The sequence below is a fragment of the Anabrus simplex genome, chromosome 6, assembly GCF_040414725.1.
Source record: "Anabrus simplex isolate iqAnaSimp1 chromosome 6, ASM4041472v1, whole genome shotgun sequence".
NCBI classification, from domain to species: domain Eukaryota; kingdom Metazoa; phylum Arthropoda; class Insecta; order Orthoptera; family Tettigoniidae; genus Anabrus; species Anabrus simplex.
Window position 1 is genome coordinate 183,781,411 of NC_090270.1, and position 21,487 is coordinate 183,802,897.

The following is a 21,487-nucleotide window of genomic DNA, read 5'->3' on the forward strand; positions in this document are numbered from 1 at the left end:
TGACATAAAAACAATTAAACTGTGTGCCTTCTCTGAGGCCATCTATGTAAACAAACTTGAACTGGTGTACTACAAGATACTTTGGTCTTCAACTGTTAGATGTCTCTACCATCGGTTTAATAAATTGCTCCCTCTAGCGAGAAAAAGTCTAATTATTTCATAAAGGAACATCTATTTTTGCAGGTGGCACACCTTAGGTTTTGGGGATTGTTTTGTTTAAGTGTTGAAGTTGTCAACACTTCAGTTGGTTCCTTCTTCAATTGTAATCAACCAATCAGAAACTTGCAAATATTTTCTCTAGCCAATTAATATAGGGGGTATGTACAGGAATCCAGCCTATCAGTAAAGAGTTCTGGAAGCTTTCCCTAAAAAAATACTATGAAAGCAGGGCACTTTAGGGCGGTATTGTCTGAATTGCTTCAGTGTGAGGAGGGTGAATAGACGTGAACCAGGAGGCAGAGGCGTGGCCTGCGTGAGGAAGGCCCAGTGATTTAAGGTAATGGCAGAATTCTCATAAATTGTGATAGCTCCTGCGGATAGTGTGAGGGGAAGGTTTTAACCTCTTTTATGTAATGTACATTTCTAAATTTGGTGGCTTAAATGTAGAAATTTTGGCAAGTCTGAGGACTCTGTTCTATTCCCTACTGGGAATGTAATGTAAGGGAAGAAAGAGTGATTACCCTCTGTCAGTTCCCATTTAACTTGGCTTAGGATAACTAAATTGTTTTAAACCTCTAAAGTTCTTAAAACCTTTTGGTGTTAATGTTTCTCATTTAGTCACCCTGTTGCAGAATGGATTAGCCTCTGTATCATTGGGCCATAAGCCCACTTATGGTTTTAACTTCACTGGCGGAAAGAAATATCCAAATGCTAAGAAGGAGTTGTGCTAGATTAACGAACATTGGTAGGCGTGTTTTTATGTCTGAAAGATGACGCTGATTCAAATTTCCCGCAAATCACATTAGTGTGGCACTAATATCAGCTCCATGACGTTGCAGACCAGGTTTGCTTTAAATACAGCTGTACTGTGCGAGAGTGTTAATTACCTGAGATTGGACAGAGTGACTGTGAGCGGGTCGAGGATGCCTTTACAACAACGAAGAAGCCAGTATCAACAGCTCACTGGGGTTGAACGAGGCCGTATAATAGGGCTACGTGAAGGTGAATTTTCTTTCCGCGCTATTGCAGAACGACTTGACAGGAATGTCTACACTCTGGTTGCGTGCTAGCAGCAGTCGTCACAAGAAGGTACGCTCAAAGAAAGACTGGGCTCCGGATGTCCCCATGGCACCACAGAGAGGGAGGACCACCATATTCAGCGTATGGCTCTAGCACAGTGGACTTCGTCTGCAGCAGAAATTTGAGTGGCAGTTGGCACCACAGTGACGCAACGAACTGTTCGAAATGGGTTACCTGAAGGACAGCTCTGAGCCATGGGCCCTGCTTCATGCATTCCACTTACCCCAAACCACCGCCGTCTGCGACTGCAGTAGTGTCAAGCAAGAGCTCATTGGAGGACGGAGTGGTGGTCCGTTGTGTTTTTCAATGAAAACCAGTTCTGCCGTGGTGCCAGTGATGGCCGTGTGTTGGTTAGGAGGAGGCCAGGTGAGTGCTTGCATTCCACCTGTCTACGGCATCGACACACTGGACCTACACTGGGAGTTCTGGTCTGGGAAGAAATTTCCTATGATAGCAAGAGCACTCTCGTGGTTATTCCACGCACCCTGACTGCAGATATGTACGTCCGTCTGGTGATTCAACGTGTTGTGCTGCCATTCATGAACAGTATTCCTGGGGGTGTTTTCCCACAGGATAATGCATGCTGCCATGCCTCTGTTGTAACCCAACGTGCTCCACAGGGTGTCCACATGTTGCCTTGGCCTGCTCGGTTACCCGATCTGTCCCTAATTGGGCACGTATGGGATATCATTGGACGACAACTCTAGCATCATCCACAACCAGCATTAACCATCCCTGTATTGACCGACCAAGCGTAACAGGCATTGAACTCCATCCCACAAGCTGACATCCGGCACCTGTACGACACAATGCATGCACGTTTGCATGCCTGCATTCAACAGTCACTATAATCTATCAGCTTCACTGTCCGCATTGACTTTGAATTTACCTGAGCACAAATGCAAGTGTGAAGAGGGGACTCTATCAACCTTTCTTTAATTTCAAAACTTCATCCATAGCATGACATGCCTCAACAGGGAACCTGGAAATTAGTATTTATCAGCAACATCATACAATAAGAATGAACAAGCTACAGAACCTCAGTCGATTACGCTCCCCGCAAAATTGCGGCCCAACAAAGCACCTCGATTGTGTATTCACAATGGTTGGTCTCAGTGCCGACATGCTGCAAAGACGTTTCAAATTAACACCGAAACCTCAGTGATCCTCTATTCTATAGGAACTGTATTTTCAACCTCTGTTATACAATTTTTGGAGTGTGTGGCATTCAAGGGACTCCAGCAAGCCAAAGCCCTTTATTGCACCATATGTATATATGTATATTGTTTGACATAATGTTGGCAACAGCACAGGTTTTTGAATGGAACTCCAATGAGTCTAAGCCCCATATTGCACCATATGTATATATCTTAAGTAATATTATATTAGAATAAGGCATTCTTGTTAAATTAGTTTTAGTAATGTTTTACGTACTATCGCTATTAAGCAGGTTCACCAACAGCTGATGATGACCTTTTTACAGGTCAAAACCGGTACTGTTTCAGTGTAGATAACTTCAAACATTTGTAATAAAGTATTGATTAGGTGGAAATCTCATTCTTCATACTTGCATTCAACAGTCAGGCGATTACACCAATTATTAATGGACCAACATGGCACATTTGTGATGGCTTTTCTCGTGTGGATATTAACCTGTAGCCTTGAACGTTTAACCAAGTAAATATGTTACCTCAACAATATATTGCCAAAATTTCTGTATTCTACATTTCTTATTTCATGGTGTTTGGATATTTCTTTTCACTAGTGTATTTCTATAAGGAGGGAAAGTGTTTCGCCTCCTAGCCTTTTGTTTATGACCAGTCATGTTCAACTTTTTCTTTTTTACACTAAGGCCACTTGGTATGGGTAATTATGCCCCTGTACATTTATTGGTGTGTGTCAAGTTTTCCCTGTGTTAGCTCCTTTTGGGAACAGTGAACCCTATAACTATTGAACAATAGATAAGCCCACATCGGGGCAACGGCGTGTAAATACTTTAATTGAGGACAACCGATATGTTGTCAGATGGAACTTAAGTGCATCTTCAGTTTCTGAGATATAAGTATCCTTATTAAAGGCATTCAACTGCTTTTCACCCTTTTTCACCCCTCCTATTGGGATTTTCCAAAAATGAAAAAAATATATGTTTCCTTATTTTTAAAGAAGATTCTAAATACCAATTTTTACATCTGTAAACTTTTAAAGTTTTGAGATTTAGATACACTCATTTTAAAATTTCACCCCCCTTTTCACCCTACCATTAATTGGATTTTCCAAAAACAAACAAATACGTGTTTCTTTATTTTTAAAGGAGATCCTGAATACCAATTTTCAGGTCTGTAATATCTTCAGTTTCTGAGATATAATTATCCTCATTAAAGGCATTCAACCCCTTTTTCACCCTTTTCACCTCCTATTGGGATATTCCGAAAACGAAAAAATATGTGTTTCTTTATTTTTAAAGAAGATTCTAAATACCAATTTTTACATCTGTAAACTTTTAAACTTTTGAGATATAGATACAGTCATTTTTAAAATTTCACCCCCCTTTCCACTTCCTCAGCGAAGGAATATCCAAAAATCCTCTCTTAGCGAGCACCTACATGTTAGTATGTACCTGTATGTATCCCCAAAATTTCATTTCTTTATGTCTAGTAGTTTTGGCTCGGCAATGATGAATCAGTCAGTCAGAACAAGTTATGTTATATATATATATATAGATTATTACTGCACTAAAGTTGGGAGACTCAACCTTATGTCTCTATCGAAATTCCCTCAGAGAGCTTCAAAAACTACCATTTTGTAGATATCTTTCAATTTTGATACCTTCCCTCTTCCCCCATTATAGCCATAGACCCAGGAACTTTTTGTTGTATACACACTTTTTGCCCCCCCCCCCCCCCCCCCACTTCTAACTCCCCCCAATCACCGTTACTGATTCAAACCAAGTGCTTCCTAATCCTCTGTGAGCCATGGAAACCCCGGAACAATTATTATTATTACCAGACTAAAAATCACCATCGTGAAATTTCAAATAACTAAAGTTTTTAATTAACAGTGATGAAATCTCTTACTGTATTTTAGAAACTAGTGAACTTTTGAATATGACCAAGCAATGTATTTTTCAAGTCAAGCTAAAGACGGGTTAGATTTTGCCATAAGTGGGTGCACTGGGGACAGTGATAAAGTAATTCCTCCGAAAGCGACCTGACAGTATAGTGCCTTTGCAATTTTATAAATAAGTGAACCACCGTAGTGGAATTCTTAAGTCTCCACACAAGTTTAGTATAAACTGGTCAATTTGACGGCAAGCTGTGAAATTTTGAGATTAACTAATCACATAACAGCAACTCTTGAATAATCTTCAACTAATGACTAAGAACAAACAAGTAGTAAACTAATCATGAATAAAATATTAACTGGACACATGGAATGAAATAAACTGTTGGCACAGTTGGTAGTAAGGTAACTGTTGATAGGTTTGCTCAGTTCTTTCAGTCTGTATACTTCTCAGAACAAGCAAACTACAATATTCTCGATGCAGACTATGCGTTATCTGATGTATTAAATATAAAATACATAACTATGGATGATATCTCAGCTGCAATTAAGAAGTTAAAAGGAAAAGCATGAGCAGGTCCAGATTTAATTCTTCCCTACATTAACAAGGGTTGGGGGATGTCATAAAAGGACCACTATGTTTAGTCTTTAACCTCGCACTTGAAATAAAATATCACATTCTGGGGAACTGAAGGTAAGTGAAACTGCTATAGCCTACATTGAATATTGTAGAATATTGTAGAATAATTCATTTTCCCAGATAATTGAGTGATATTAGCAATATTAGCACATTGGACCCTTAAAACCAAGCTTGTGGATTTGATCTCAGCTGAGGTCAGTGATGTTCGTGCATTGCAAAAAAATAGTCATAAATGGAAAAGAGCAGTAAGTGTTCCCACATGACAAAGCACCACCAACACTACTGCTCTGGTTCCCACCCCCAGGTTCCGCCACTGTGGCCGTGATTACATTATGTGTTGGCTGGAAACACGTGCATGAGGAGGACATGTTGAACATTTTCTTTGAGTTGCCATAAGTTGAACATTTCCTATGAGCTGCCAATGTCAAACAAGGGAAGAATTTACAATGCTTTACAATTCTTAATGAATACAAGCCTGCCATGTTTTCTGTGATGTTTCTCTATGCACATAAGGAACATGCTAACCACAAACTTCTAAATGGCTTTATCTGAAAATACGATTTCCTTCCAATCTTTCAAAGAAAAGTCTTTATGTAGTTTAGCACATAACAATTGCTTTTTACGTACAACATCCATTAGAGTTGCTGCTTTCCTGATATGCGTACTCTTCTTCCTGCCTCCAACAGACTGTGACAAACTGTTGTAACATGAAAATTCCACTCAATCTGACTTAAATCTCAGTTTAGGTCAACAGCTGAGAGCCTGGGCTTTATTTTACTCTTCTTAATGAGTAAACAGTCTTCTTTCAGTGAAGTTTTGCATTTCCGATTAGAGTTTCCTTTCTTCAGCGATTTATTGGTATCGCTTCAAAATTGAATTTACTGTAGCCAAACAACACATTGTGAAGCAATTTGCTTTTGTGTCATAGAGGTATGATCAGCAAATATCACAATATTTTAACATTTCCGCGGGGTGGTATCCTTTACTAATTTACAATGCAATAACTCGACACTATACTGAAAATGTATATGATCTTACCCAGAGACATTAAACTAATCACTGCATTATAAAGGACACCCAATAATGCACAATAATGCTGCCATAACCCTACAATGCAATTAGGATGAAAGTGGGAACAGTATTTAGTGGGAACGCACAATTCTGCCAACATTAGTTATAAATGGTCTTATAAATGACTGTGTTAGGATTAATTTGCATTCTACTCTATTATTATTATTATTATTATTGCAATAATAAATTTCTTTTTGCCAGTGGCTTTACGTTGCACTGACACAGATAGGTCTTATGGCGATAATGGGATAGGAAAAGTCTAGGAGTTGGAAGGAAGCTGCCATGGCCTTAATTAAGGTACAGCCCCAGCACTTGCCTGGTGTGAAAATGGGAAACCACAGAAAACCATCTTCAGGGCTGCTGACAGTGGGATTCGAACCCACTATCTCCCAGATGCAAGTTCCCAGCCGCGCGCCCCTGACCGCAATAATATTAACTCTGCTGATGATAAATAAAAAAATAAGATCAAAATCAAACAGCGTGAATGAATACAAATACATCAAATATACCAGGTGATTTACCCGCCCCCTTGCAACCTTGTTTTATGCAACCCGCCATGTTTACTACAATTCTGAAATACATCGGTCCCTCTCCCTTAACCAGAGTAATATAGCAAAATGTGTGGTTACGGGCTATGAAACAGCAGGAATTGTGGGTGCCACTGTTAATTCATTATGAGTACCAAGAATGAACCTGTAAAACTAGCACAGATGTGAAGAACACGCACCTTACAACAGGAGCTGCACACACATACGAGGAGCAGATATTGTATAGGTTGGGAACTGCCTGCTATGTCAAGCTTCTCAGTAGCTCACTTGGCAGGGGTGTGGTCAGAGATCTGAAAGTAAACAGTGCATGACAGTTAGGAGATTTGAATCCCACAGAAGTTTTTTTTTTTTTGCCTGGGATATGTCAAAGTTGCATACTGAATAGTTTCCACAGATTGATTTGTTTATTTTGGCCCTGAAAAGGGCTATTGGTTTGGTGGCATATGGTATGGAGCTGGGTTGAAAAGAGGCTAGGAAACATGTGACAGGATTTCAGCTACCTATGTTGTTTAATGCAGCACCTGGTTTAACTGACGATCTCTGTGGTCAATACAGAGATGTGCATGATGTTGTAAGGACCATCTGGCATGTTGCAACATCTCCAGTGTAATGGATCGGCATGTCATGGTGATGAGCTGTCTAAGGTGACCAGAACTGGTCGGCTCCTGTGCATATACCATTTGTTTTACACGGCCCCACAGAAGAATATCCTGAGGCGTTAGATCAGGCAATCTGGCAGGTCAGGTGGAGGTCCTCCCCTTCCCAACCACTTACCAGGATACATCGCATAGAGATGGTTCTGGATGATCGCCACCACAGATAGTGTTCTCCCGTCAGAGGTCTCTCAAAGAAATGGAGACCAACGAGATGATCACTGACGATGTCACACCATACGTTCACATCCCAGTGAACCTGAAGAGCTCCCTGTAGTACCTAATGGAGATTAACCACACTCCAGTAATGAATATTATGGTGATCAATGGTTCCACTGTTGTGGAACCACATTTTGTCCATAAATAAGATGGACGCTAAAAAGGCAGGATTGATCTCCAAATGCTGCAGGGTCCATTAATAGGACACCACCCATGACCATGGAGCTCCTGGTGTAAGTGCAGATGGTACGAGTGAAACCGACGGGTATGGAATATCCGCATAACAGACGCTCGGCTGATGTTTGTCTCCTGTGCAATGAGCCGAGTGCTGGTGGTGGTGATTATTGTTTAAAGAGGAAGTACAACTAGACAACCATCCTCTATATAACACCACTCACAGAGAAAAAATGGAAGGGATCTGACACTTCGAAACATGAAGGTATCGGCCAAAGAAAGACAAGGGCCATGAAGGGCTTGAAAATGAAAGACTCCCTAGGCCTTGAGTAATCTACTACCATCAGGTCGGAAAAGAACAAGAGTTGACCACGAAAGGTTGGACAGGATAGATGAAATTGAGGAGCCTGACACAAGTAAGTGGAAGCAATGCCAGAACTCAGCTGAGGGCCCCGTGGTAGCCAACCCATGCTCCCCAAGTTCAGAGTCCCTGGGGTTCCTTTTAGTCAACTCTTATGACAGGCAGAGGATACTGTGAGTGTTATTCTACCACCCCCACCCACAGGGAGCCCAGAGTGTTAGTATGAGGGTTATGCCAAATAGCGTTCAAGACAATCTCTGCATCGTGAGCATACGTCACGGGATGATCTCGAACAGGCTTTGTCCTTCCCAGGGATGCAGTAGCCTGCAAACATCTTTCCAAGCTCTGAAATGTCATCCCTGTCAGTTGCCATCTATCTGGATAGCATTCTTTATACAATCATTGTGCGTGGTATGCATTCTGTCTAGTTTCTCCACATAGATGAGTAACATGACCACATACTCGTCGCTGGAATACATCACAAGGTAGTGAATAAGCTTTTGTGTTGTGTTGTGTTGTGTTGTGTTGTGACTTGACTTGAAAGAGGGGAGTTTGCATAGTTACATACCTATCTGCCATCACATATTATTGTAATTCTAATGGAGCACACTTTGCCCTACCAGTGGTCTATGAAGCTTGGAACATGTACTCGCTGCCTGTGTCCTAACCACAGACCATCACCTCCTCATCCTCATCCAACCTAGTGCCTTACCCTATGTCACGATACATATGGCCATTTACAGGGTCAAATAAACAAATCGGTATCGTATGTGAAAGCTATCAAGTATGTAACCTTACCAAATCCCAGGCAATTGGTGGTAAAAAAGAAAACCAAACCACTTGCGTGGGATTCGAATCTTCAAGCACTGTCCACCATTACATCTCCCACTGTGCCCTTGCCATGTAAACTATTGAGAGGCTTGACATGCAGTGTGCAGTTCCCAACCTATACAATATCTGCTCCTGATCTGTGTGTGCACTTCCTGTTGTAAGGTACGTGTTCTTAGTATCTGTGATCATTTTATGGGTTCATTTGAGGTACCCATAATTAATTAACAGTTGTGCTCATGATTCCTGCTATCTTCTAGCCCATAACCACACATCTTGTCATATTATCCCAGTTTAGGGAGAGGGACCGAAGTATTTCAGAATTGTAGTAAAGGCGGCAGGATGCATAAAACTAGACTACAAGGGGCTGGTGGACCACCAGGTATAGGTTGAACTCAAATATTAAGGTACTGAAGAACGTGAATAACAAAATTATGAAGTGAAAATTTAATTAGAAATGTCTTTAAATTTTTAAATTTAGGGAGGCTGACTTTTTTTTTTTTTTTTGCCTGGAAATAATTACTAATTACCAACATTACCACCAGAAAATCCCAAGTTCTACAGATAAGGTATTACGAATAGACAACAAACTCATTCTAACTAACATTAATGGAGTAGACAGTGATGACTACTAACCTCAATTTGGCAGCTCTGGTCATTGAAGTAGTGGTGGTGAGAGGAAGTATAACTGGGCAACCATCCTCTCTTAACACTAACCAGAAATTAAAATGGAAGAGGTCTGACCCTTTGAAGAATGAAGGTACTGGCAAAGAAAAGAGAAGGGCCACGAAAGGCATACAAATAAAAGATTCCCTAGGGTTTGCAAGCCTAAATCAGGGTTGGAAAAGAACAGGAGTCGACCTACGGAGGTCAGGTAGGGAAGGAGAAAGAGAGGAGCCTGGCACAAGTTAGTGGAAGCAAAGCCAGACTCAGCTATGGGGCCCCTGATCACCAATCCATGCTCCCAAAACACTGAAGTAGGAACTATTGTGAAAATAGTTGTTACAAGTTGCTTTATGTCACATTGACACAGATAGGTCTTACGGCAACGATGGAATAGGAAAGGAAGCAGTCGTGGTCTTAATAAGGCATAGCCCCAGAATTTATCTAGTGTGAATATGGGAAACTACGGAAAACCATCTTCAGGGCTGTCGACAGTGGGACTGTGTAAATAGATGGCATCAATGGTAAGAAAGTTCTGTTGCAGTTGGTGGATTTCCAAAACTATTAACAGATACTTTAAAGGATCCATATTTAAAATGTAATGTGGTATAAGGGGACTTACATGTATATTTTACTTCAAACTGCTTTTCATTTTTAAAAATTATTGTTAGAAGTTTGAGAAAGATACTATTTGTTAGGAAATATTTGATGAGGTATACTTCCCACTTACATTTAATAACTATATTTTTAGGAGATGCAGCTAACTGCTACGAGTGCAACAGTTATGTTGATACGGGATGTGATGATGATATTCCCCATGAGACCTACAAGACTAACTGTTCAGAGAAGTATAATGTGTCCAATCCGCTGTGCAGGAAGGCTGTGCTGAATACTGAACCTGGTTTAAGAGGCAGTAAGTATATTCTCTACCTTCATACTCCTTCTTTACTTTAACTGTTACATGTAGAGTCCTAAGAGTCTTTTCACCGGGCGAGTTGGCCGTGAGCGTAGAGGCGCGCGGCTGTGAGCTTGCATCCGGGAGATAGTAGGTTCGAATCCCACTATCGGCAGCCCTGAAGATGGTTTTCCGTGGTTTCCCATTTTCACACCAGGCAAATGCTGGGGCTGTACCTTAATTAAGGCCACGGCCGCTTTCTTCCAACTCCTAGGCCTTTCCTATCCCATCGTCGCCATAAGACCTATCTGTGTCGGTGTGACGTAAAGCCCCTAGCAAGAGTCTTTTCTCCCCACCAGAACATTCATATTTCCCCATTTTCAATACTTCGCTATCATGCTTATATTTCTAAAATTCTTCCAGGAACTGCTCTACGTTTGCTTCTCTATTTCAAATTTGTGTGGCATACACTGGGACATGCTTGTATCTATCTATATATAAAATCCTCCTTTTTAAAATCTTCCATATATAAAATCCTCCTTTTTAAAATCTTTAAATTACTGAGCTCAATAGCTGCAGTCACTTAAGTGCGGCCAGTATCCAGTAATCGGGAGATAGTGGGTTCAAGCCCCACTGTCGGCAGCCCTGAAGATGGTTTTCCGTGGTTTCCCATTTTCACACCAGGCAAATGCCGGGGCTGTACCTCAATTAAGGCCACGGCCGCTTCCTTCCACTTCCTAGGCATTTCCTATCCCATCGTCGCCAATATCTGTGTCGGTGCGACGTAAAGCAAATAGCAAAAAAAATCTTTAAATTAAAAACTGAGGAAGGTCTTTATGCACATATCAGAATGGGAGTCACGTCTGCATTTCCTACCAGTGAAAATCATGTTCATGCTGCCATCATAATACAAACCAATAAATTTCCTAATGTACCGGTATACTTTCTTTGGATTCTTCAGGCATTCATTGGCAAAACTGCTTCTCTACATCAAGTGCACAGCCCAGTCTCTGCTGGCTTCCATCACTTCCCTTATTCTTAGCAATTTCATAAGTTTCCATTTGCAGCATTTCGAGGGACTCCTTATTCAGTCCTGAATACTTCCCAATTGTGACCCACAAAACAATTTGGCTATTTTTGCTGCCAGTTTTTCTTTCTAATTTTGCCAATACTTAATTATATTCAGTTGAACAGCAAATTCATGGTTACTTTTAGTCTGCACACAATTTCTGTTGGTAAACTCATGAACATTCAGTTTAAAAATTTCTCTAATATCCAAACCTATGATAGTACACAGATTTCACTGTTGGTCACATTGCAAGTATTACTGCAGAACAAAGAAACTATAATTACCCCACATTGACAAAGGATTCAGTGGAGAGGACCGAGTCTTTAAGGTACTTTAAGGCAGAAACAGGTTCCAAAAGGACATTCCAGGAATCATTAATGAACAAGGGGAGTGTGTATGTGAGGATCTTCAAAAGGCAGAAGTATTCAGTCAGCAGTAAATAAAGACTGTTGTTTACAAGGATAATGTCCAGATAAAGGAGGTGACTAATACTAAAGAAATATTAAAATTGACCTATGATAACTGTACCGGGCGGTGCACCTCCACACCGCTAATTTAAAATGTGCGCCTGTTGAAACTCCTCTGCTGGAGGAAGTCTGAACTTTATGGACGGTATTAATTTTCAAGTTTCTCAGAAGATGTCTCTACCTGGAAATTTTGGAGTTTTTGAACTGTGTCATTTTCGACGTATTTTTGTTTTGCTTGTAGTAAGAAGTGTGAACTTTCTCTTCTAGAGGACACTACTGAAGATCAACAATAGTGCACCCTAGTGCGGAGTGAAAGAACTATTTTTTTGGAGAAGTTCTTATTTCAAAAGTTTGTTTCTTGTTAAATTTCTTTCTGTTATTGTTTAAGTTGGCTGTATACCCCTCTTTTTCCCCTTGTTTTAGATTAATCCAATCCCGAATTTCTTTGAGTAATTTCCGACCAATCCGATGTATCTTCCCCCAACTTGGATATGTTTCTGTACCCTAGCCAATAAAGTGATTGTGGGCGGGTGTTCTCTTCTCTAAAACGCCTAGAACCTTCCGCGAGAGTATTTAAACTGCTGATTTTTGGGTCTCCGGGCCACTTCTGTTCCATCTTTCAGTGTGTAAAGTACATAGCAGGGGGCGGGAAGCGCCTCTTTCTTCTCCAGCTGTTCAACACCAGGTAATGGCCTCTTAATAACTTCTTTTCTTGCTAGGTTGGCAGTTTAACTCTCGGAGCGGGTTCGAAGCGTTTCCACCATGTAACCTTTTCCTAAAATGTAACCAATCTTTTCATCTATTCTCTTTTAAAGCTGCATATTGGGATAGAGAGTGCTAACCCTCTCGAGCTCCCACTCACATTGTTTTGAGGTGAACTTATTTTCTCAACCTATTCTTCGTTAACGTAAAACAAATTGCTCTTTTCTAAAGTCACCTCTGTAGTATGGGATTAGCCTTTGCATTAGTGGCCTAGAGCCAGATTAGGTTTTAAAAACAAGTGTATTAGGAGTGCAGATCGCCTCCTCTCAAATTGTTATTTTAGAGGTCATGTAATTGCCCCTTTTCATTTAATAGACCTCAGTAGGTTGGGTATTTTACCCCTGTGTCTATGTCCAGTGAGGACAACTCGAAGGTGGAGTTTGGTGTGGCCTTTGAGAGGCTTAAAGTTGAGAGCGTGTGGCTCTTTTGAAAATTGAGTGTTGTATGCCTCGTGGAGGCTTTTCAGTGTAATTTGGAGCAAGGACTCCTAGGCATGAATGGGGTTTTCTGCCGCTCTGTTGAAACTTGTGTTTGGGGTAAAACTGAGCTGATTGCCCAAGCATTGTGAAGTCAGGGCGCGAAGCCCAAATCCTGTAAATATTGTAACTACCCTTTGGACTTGCTACTTTGTACCTGCCATGCTTGTTATTTCTTTGTTTTTGAAAAGAAAATATAACCTTGTTAAATTTTACATTAACTTTGATTCCGTAGTTTGAGACCCGTTCACGCCCGCACCTTCTTTCACCTCTACCTACCACTAAAACACGGTAACAATAACAATGACAATTACAGTAAGATACAAAAGTTAAGAACTAGAAAAGCAGCTGAAATTGATGAGATTTTGGGGTATATACTGAAGACAATGGGTTGGGATATAGTACCATATCTGAAGTACTTATTTGATTATTGTTTGCATGAAGGAGCTATACCAAATGAATGGAGAGTTGCTATAGTAGGCCCTCTGTATAAAGGAAAGGGTGATAGACATAAAGCTAAAAATTACAGGCCAGTCAGTTTGACATGCATTGCATGTAAGCTTTGGGAAAGCATTCTTTCTGATTATATTAGACATGTTTACGAAGTTAATAACTGGTTTGATAGAAGGCAGTCCAGGTTAAGGAAAGGTTATTCCACTGAAGCTCAACTTGTAGAATTCCAGCAAGATACAGCAGATATCCTGGATTCAGGAGGTCAAATGGACTGCATCGTGATTGACCTATCTAAGGCATTTGATAGGGTAGATCATGGGAGACTACTGGCAAAAATAGTGCAATTGGACTACACAAAAGAGTGACTGAATGGGTGGCTATATTTCTAGAAAATAGAACTCAGAGAATTAGAGTAGGCGAATCTTAATCTGACCCTGTAATATTTAAGAGGGGAATTCCTCAAGGCAGTATTAATGGACCTTTATGCTTTCTTATATATATCAATGATATGAGTAAAGAAGTTGAATCAGAGATAAGGCATTTTTGCAGATGATGTTATTCTGTACCGAGTACTAAATAGGGGAGACCAGGGTATTGGCGAACACTGAGGTAATGGTGAACAGGGTATTTTGCAGGCAACGGTTGGTATGCTTGCGTCTTAATTGGTGCTGCTACCTAACGCGAGTGCTCCTCTGACTTCCGCATCAGCCTAAACTCCAGCTGGCTGAAAGACGCCAGTGTGAGAAGGTCAAATGTGCTTACTACATGACTGTTTGTAACACTGTGCAGCTATTAATTGCAAAAGTAAGTACATATTTGGTTACTCTGTATTTATATGGATAGTACCTGTAAAATTTGCCTTCATTTATACAATATCTCAATCCTACAGAACTATTTTAAACTGTTTATTTTGTAAGTTAATGACAAAGCAATATCATGGCATACAACAGAGCTATTGTGAACAACTTGTTTGGCATTGCCCCATGTACAGTATTTATAGATTGATAAAACTCATTTTATTAATTTAAAACATTCAATTTAGGGTGATATGTCTCATTTTATCTAACTCAGACATATATATATTTATTTATTTATTTATCTGTTCATTTATTCATTCAGTTTATTCATTAACACATCTTAAAAACGTTTCAGATGAGCAATTCGAAGCAGAAGACAGCAAAAGTGAGTTGGAGAGAGGAGGACCTTGAAAGAGCCAAGAAAGTTAGAGGAGAAGGCAGACCTATATGAGAAGTAGCTAGATTATTCAATATTCCTGTTACTACTCTTTATGATAGACTTAAATCTGGTAACATGAAGGCACCCAAGAGAAAGCCTGTATTTTCTATAGATCAAGAACAAGATATGGCCTGTCATTTAATTTGTTTAGCCAAAGCGTTCTATGGAATTAGTCCAAGTAAATTAAGACGTCTTGCATTTGAGTATGCAGAAAAAAATAAAATCACAAATAACTTCAATAAAGAGAAATGTGAAGCTAGTGACAATTGGTTAGCTGGATTCTTAAAAAGAAATCCTTCTGTAAGCGCAATGAGTCCAACAAAGATGAAGTTCATAAGTTTTTTTCACTCTTGTTTGAACTAATGGCTAAGTACAACTTGCCTCCATGAAAGATATTTAATATGGATGAAAGTAGCTTAAGTTGTGTCCAGAAACCAGGTACTATTCTGGCTCCTAAAGGTCAGAAGCAGGAAGGAGCTGCTACTGGTGGAGAAAGGGGAAGAATAATAACTGTATGCTGTGCAATGGATGCTGTTGGATCGTACGTTCCCCCAATGATTTTTCCTGCACTGCGCCTTAAAGCCGAATTTTGTCGTGGTGGACCAGAAGGAACAATCTATGTTTGCTTCAAATCAGGTTGGATCACAGAAGAGTTGTTTAACACCTGGTTACTACATTTTGCTTCTTTTGTTGGTGCCTCAAGATCAAACCCCATTCTTCTAGTGCTGGACAATCACTGCAGCCACATTTCTTTGTCTTCATATAATTTCTGCACGGACAATGGTATATGCATGCTATCATTACCCACACAATCTTCTCATCACATGCAACCCCTTGACATTCCTTTCTGTGGGCCTCTGAAAGCTGCTTTCAATAAAGAGTGTGATTCACATTGCATACACATGAGAGAGAGAACCCAAATATCATCATGTCAGATGTGCTGGTCATTTTCAAGAGAGTCTTTATCAAAGTAGTGAACATTGAGAAAGGGGTGTCCGGCTTCAGAAGGACAGGTGTTTTCAGTGAGGAGGACTTCCTTGGTGCTACAGTGAGAACTGTTCATGACAATGAGACACCTGAAGAAGGAGAACAACCCGAGGAAGAGTTTCATGAAGGAGTTGAAAGCAGGCCAAACACAATTTCAGCAGATCATGTAACTTTGCCAGTTAGCACCAAGCAAAAGTGGAATGGGTACATTTCTCCTGCAGATATTTCACCAATCCCAGGTCCTTCATAGAAATCTGGACAAAAATATAATGGAGCAGGTGGATGAAAAACATACCATTCAGAAAATCTAACGGCAATTCCAATGAAAGACTTCAAGAAAAGGAGAAGAGAAAGAAGTTGAATCCACAGAAAAACAGTTGGTGGTGTCCAAAGAATCTAAAGAGTGTTGGAAGGAAAAAGAAGAATACCATTGACAAGCCTTCGTGCAGTAGGTCAATTAATTTTGGAACATCAGAAGATGAAAATCTAAGTGAAAATATTTGTGACGACACTGACGAGTTATGTTGTGTTTGTGCAGAATTTGGACGTGACAGTGAGTTATGGTATTACTGTTCAAATGCACCTTGCAAACATTGGACTCACAAAGACTGCAGTTCTTGGGAAAAGAAATCTGAATGTTACTTATGTGATTTTTGCACCAGAAACTGTCCATAAGAGTTTAACCTAAATCATACGTACATACATACATTACATACATTATCATTATAGACTGTTATGCCTTTCAGCGTTCAGTCTGCAAGCCTCTGTGAATTTACTAAATGTCGCCACAATCCTCGATTTTCCACTAGTGCTGTGGCCTCATTTAGTTCTATACCTCTTAATTTAAATCGTTAGAAACCAAGTCTAACCATCGTCGTCTTGGTCTACCTCTACTTCTCTTACCCTCCATAGCAGAGTCCATTATTCTCCTAGGTAACCTATCCTCCTCCATTCGCCTCACATGACCCCACCACCGACGCCAGTTTATGCGTACAGCTTCATCCATCGAGTTCAACCTAAATTAGCCTTTATCTCCTCATACTGAGTACCATCTTGCCGTTGTTCCCACCTGTTTGTACCAGCAATCATTCTTGCTACTTTCATGTCTGTTACTTCTAACTTATGAATAAGATATCCTGAGTCCACGCACCTTTAGCTCCCATGAAGCAAAGTTGGTCTGAAAACAGACCGATGTTAAGATAGTTTAGTCTGGGAGCTGACTTCCTTCTTACAGAATACTGTTGATCGCAACTGCGAGCTCACTGCATTAGCTTTACGACACCTTGATTCAATCTCACTTACTATATTACCATCCTGGGAGACACACAACCTAAATACTTGAAATTATCGACCTGTTCTAGCTTTGTATCACCAATCTGACATTCAATTCTGTTGAATTTCTTACCTACTGACATCAATTTAGTCTTCGAGAGGCTAATTTTCATACCATACTCATTGCACCTATTTTAAAGTTCCAAGATATTAGACTGCAGGCTTTCGGTACAATCTGTCATTAAGACCAAGTCATCAGCATAGGCCAAACTGCTTACTACATTTCCACCTAACTGAATCCCTCCCTGCCATTTTATACCTTTCAGCAGATGATCCATGTAAACTACGAACAGCAAAGGTGAAAGATTACAGCCTTGTCTAACCCCTGTAAGTACCCTGAACCACGAACTCATTCTACCATCAATTCTCACTGAAGCCCAATTGTCAACATAAATACTTTGATAGATTTTAATAATCTACCTTTAATTCCATAGTCCCCCAGTATGGCGAACATCTTTTCCCTCGGTACCCTGTCATATGCATTCTCTAGATCTACGAAACATAAACACAGCTGCCTATTCCTCTCGTAGCATTTTTCAATTACCTGGCGCATACTGCAAATCTGATCCTGACAGCCTCTCTGGGGTCTGAAACCACACTGGTTTTCATCCAACTTCCTCTCAACAACTGATCGCACCCTCCCTTCCAAGATGCCAGTGAATACTTTGCCTGGTATACTAATCAATGAGATACCTCGATAGTTGTTGCAATCCTTCCTGTTCCCTTGCTTAAAGATAGGTGCAATTACTGCTTTTGTCCAATCTGAAGGTACCTTACCAACACTCCACACTAATTTTACTACTCTATGAAGCCATTTCATCTCTGCCTTCCCACTATACTTCACCATTTCAGGTCTAATTTCATCTATTCCTGCTGCCTTATGACAATGGAGTTTTTTTATCATCCTTTCCACTTCCTCAAGCATAATTCCACCAACATCATTTTCCTCCTCCCCATGAGCTTGGCTGTTCGCAACACCACCACGATGATTTCCTTTTACATTGAGAAGATGTTCAAAATATTCCCTCCACCTCTCCAGTGATTTCCTGGGATCTATTATGAGTTCACCTGAATTACTCAAAACACTGCTCATTTCATTTTTCCCTCCCTAAGATTCTTTATTACTGTCCAGAAAGGTTTCCCTGCTGCTTGACCTAGCCTTTCCAGGTTATTACCAAAATCAAATCTTCCCATGACTTCTTTTTGGATTCAACAACTATTTGTTTTGCTCTGTTTCTTTCATCTACGTACAAATCCCTGTCTGCCTCGGCCCTTGTTTGGAGCCATTTCTGATAAGCCTTCTTTTTACGGTTACAAGCTGCTCTCACTTCATCATTCCACCAAGATGTTCGCCTTTTCCCATCTTTACACATAGTTGTTCCTAGGCATTCCCTTGCTGTTTCTACTACAGCATCCCTGTATGCCACCCATTCACTTTCTATATCCTGAACCTGCTTACTGTCTACTTTTCGAAACTTCTCACTAATCATATCCATGTACTTCTGTCTAATTTCCTCATCCTGGAGATTTTCTACCCTTATTCGTTTGCAGACAGATTTCACTTTCTCTACCCTAGGCCTAGAGATACTTAGTTCACTACAGATCAGATAGTGGTCTGTATCATCAAAAAATCCACGAAAAACTCATACATTCCTAACAGATTTCCTGAATTCAAAGTCTGTTAAGATATAGTCTATTATGGATCTGGTACCCCTAGCCTCCCATGTGTAGCGGTGAATAGCCTCATGCTTAAAGAATGTATTCATAACAGCTAAACCCATACTAGCTCAGAAGTCCAGCAAACGCTTCCCATTCCCGTTAGCTTCCATATCTTCCCCACATTTACCAATCACCCTTTCGTATCCTTCAGTTCTATTCCCAACTCTCGCATTGAAATCGCCCATTAGCACTATTCTATCCTTGCTGTTGACCCTGACCACGATGTCACTCAATGCTTCATAAAACTTGTCAACTTCATCCTCATCTGCACCCTCACATGGTGAATACACGGACACAATTCTAGTCCTAATTCCTCCAACTGCCAAATCTACCCACATCATTCGCTCATTTACGTGCCTAACAGAAACTATGTTGCGTGCAATGGTATTCCTGATAAAGAGACTCTACCCTTCCCTTTCTAACACCCGTCAAGTACACTTTATAATCTCCTATCTCTTCCTCATTATCTCCGCTTACCCGAATATCACTTACTCCTAACACATCCAGATGCATCCTCTTTGCTGACTCAGCCAGTTCTACCTTCTTTCTTCCATAAGCCCCATTAATATTGATAGCTCCCCATCGAATTCCATTTCGTTCGCCAAGTTGTTTCCAAGGAGTCCCTCGCCTGTCAAGTGGGAGTGGGACTCCGTTACTCCCATAGGTCCGAGGCTTGCTTAAAATGTTCTGAGCTCGGTAAATTCATGAAGCAGGATGCTGCCTTACTTGCACATAGTCCAAGTGAGGATCTCTCATCTAACGGGTTATGGACCATCGGTGAATTGTATAGTCCTAGCCGCCTGAGCACAAGGAGGGCCATGACTTAGAATATGTCCGAGATGCCCACTCCCATTCCATAGCAACTGGTATCCCGACTCTCAGGACCACTTACTAGGCCACTCAGCCATTGCCCATGGTTCACGAACTAGGACGCGACTACAGTAACCCACAAACATGAACCATCCTAAATCATACTGTTCACAATATTGTAAGTTATGCTTTAGTAGCCTAAATATAGTTTTCACATCATTCTGAACATATTCTTTGCATGAGGGGTAATGAAGAACATTGCAGTAATTTTTTGGAACTGATTTTTAAAATAGTTCTGTCTACATTTGAATGTTATAATTGTGAGTGCTTACAGGGTAAATACAATTGATTTTACTAATCCACATTGTTTTTTTTTTTTTCATCAGTCTTTAAAAGTTTATAAAATTTTGCTTAAAAGCTTAGGTGTTCAGCAATACCCCAGTCTCCCCTAAGTTACAAGATCATGAGCAACTGCAAAATGACCTTGATAATGTTGTGAGATGGACATTACGCCATGGTATGATGATAAACGGGGTTAAAAGTCAGGTTGTGAGTTTCACAAATACGAAAATTCCTCTCAGTTTTAATTATTGAGTTGATGGGGTGAAAGTTACTTTTGGGGATCATTGTAAGTATCTAGGTGTTAATACAGGGTGTCCCAATACAATGTATACACTCTTTAAATGACTATAATACTATTATTATGATACAGAAATGTTTCAAAAACATGTTTCACTAACATGTTCTTCAGCATTGATACAGACTGAGAATAAGCGATGTATCTGTAAACAGGTTACTGAACCTCTTATTCTAATGAATACAATGTCCCCGCAAGATGCACTTTGAAACATCTCATAAAACCATTGGACATAGTATTGGCATTTAACATAGATATTCAAACTTGACACCAGAATGTCAGTGATTCTTGATAAACTCTTGAAATTGTATCCAACCTCAGCAAATATAATTTTTGAAGTATGTAAAAATCATGGGGCCAGGGAAAAAGCCTTCTAACCTCCAAAACTGTACCATATGTATATATCTTAACCTTACGTAATTTTTAGAATAGTGGCATTCATGTTTATTTTAATGGCATTCTTGTTTAATTTTAATTTTAGTAGTATTTATTCTGTACAGTCGCTATTAAGCAGGTTTTTCAACAGCTGAAGATGACCTATTTACAGGTCGAAACCGGTACTGTCCTTTTATGTAAATAATACTGACATTATGTAAAATAAAGTATTGATTAGGTGGAGAACTCATCCTTCATACTTGTGATGAAACGTACACAAAGAGTATAGAGACGTACTCTTTACTTACACTCACTAGGTGACAGAGTGAGACATTGCTCGTCCATTCCATCCTGCGGCATAACACAATACCTTTGATTACTGCCAACAAAATGTGGAGGATTCCCCTCGTTCTTGAAACATCTCAGAAGAATAAGAACAACAGTATATATCTTAAATCATGGACTACTTACATGGTACATAAGATCAAATTTTTTCCTTCTAACTTTTTGAGCAGCATTTTGTTCAGTGTTAAACATTTTATGATTTCATTACATAAGTAAACAATAGGAACAAAATATTGGTCAACATCGTACCAGGAAGGACATCCTCAGACAATAACTAGAAAATCAGCATGTTTCACAGTTCTTGAAATGATACCTGGAATTATTTTCTTAGTTTGGTAACCATCACACATATACTTTTCTATATCAGAGGTGACCGTATTTATTATTTATAACCTTGATACTTTTATAAGATTTCCTATAATTTTAAATAACTAATATATTTAAATCAGCTCCACAAAAATATGTACA

The 21,487-nt window shown here is 39.9% G+C and overlaps 1 protein-coding gene across 1 annotated transcript in view; it reads left to right on the top strand.

Annotated features, from left to right (window-relative positions):
- LOC136876274 (uncharacterized) overlaps nt 1-21,487 on the top strand; it is a 135,914-nt gene that overhangs the window by 103,400 nt on the left and 11,027 nt on the right. Inside the window, exon 2 of the mRNA XM_067150084.2 lies at nt 10,208-10,369. Within this exon, the coding sequence (XP_067006185.1) occupies nt 10,208-10,369 (162 nt within the window). The remainder of the gene's footprint in view (nt 1-10,207; nt 10,370-21,487) is intronic.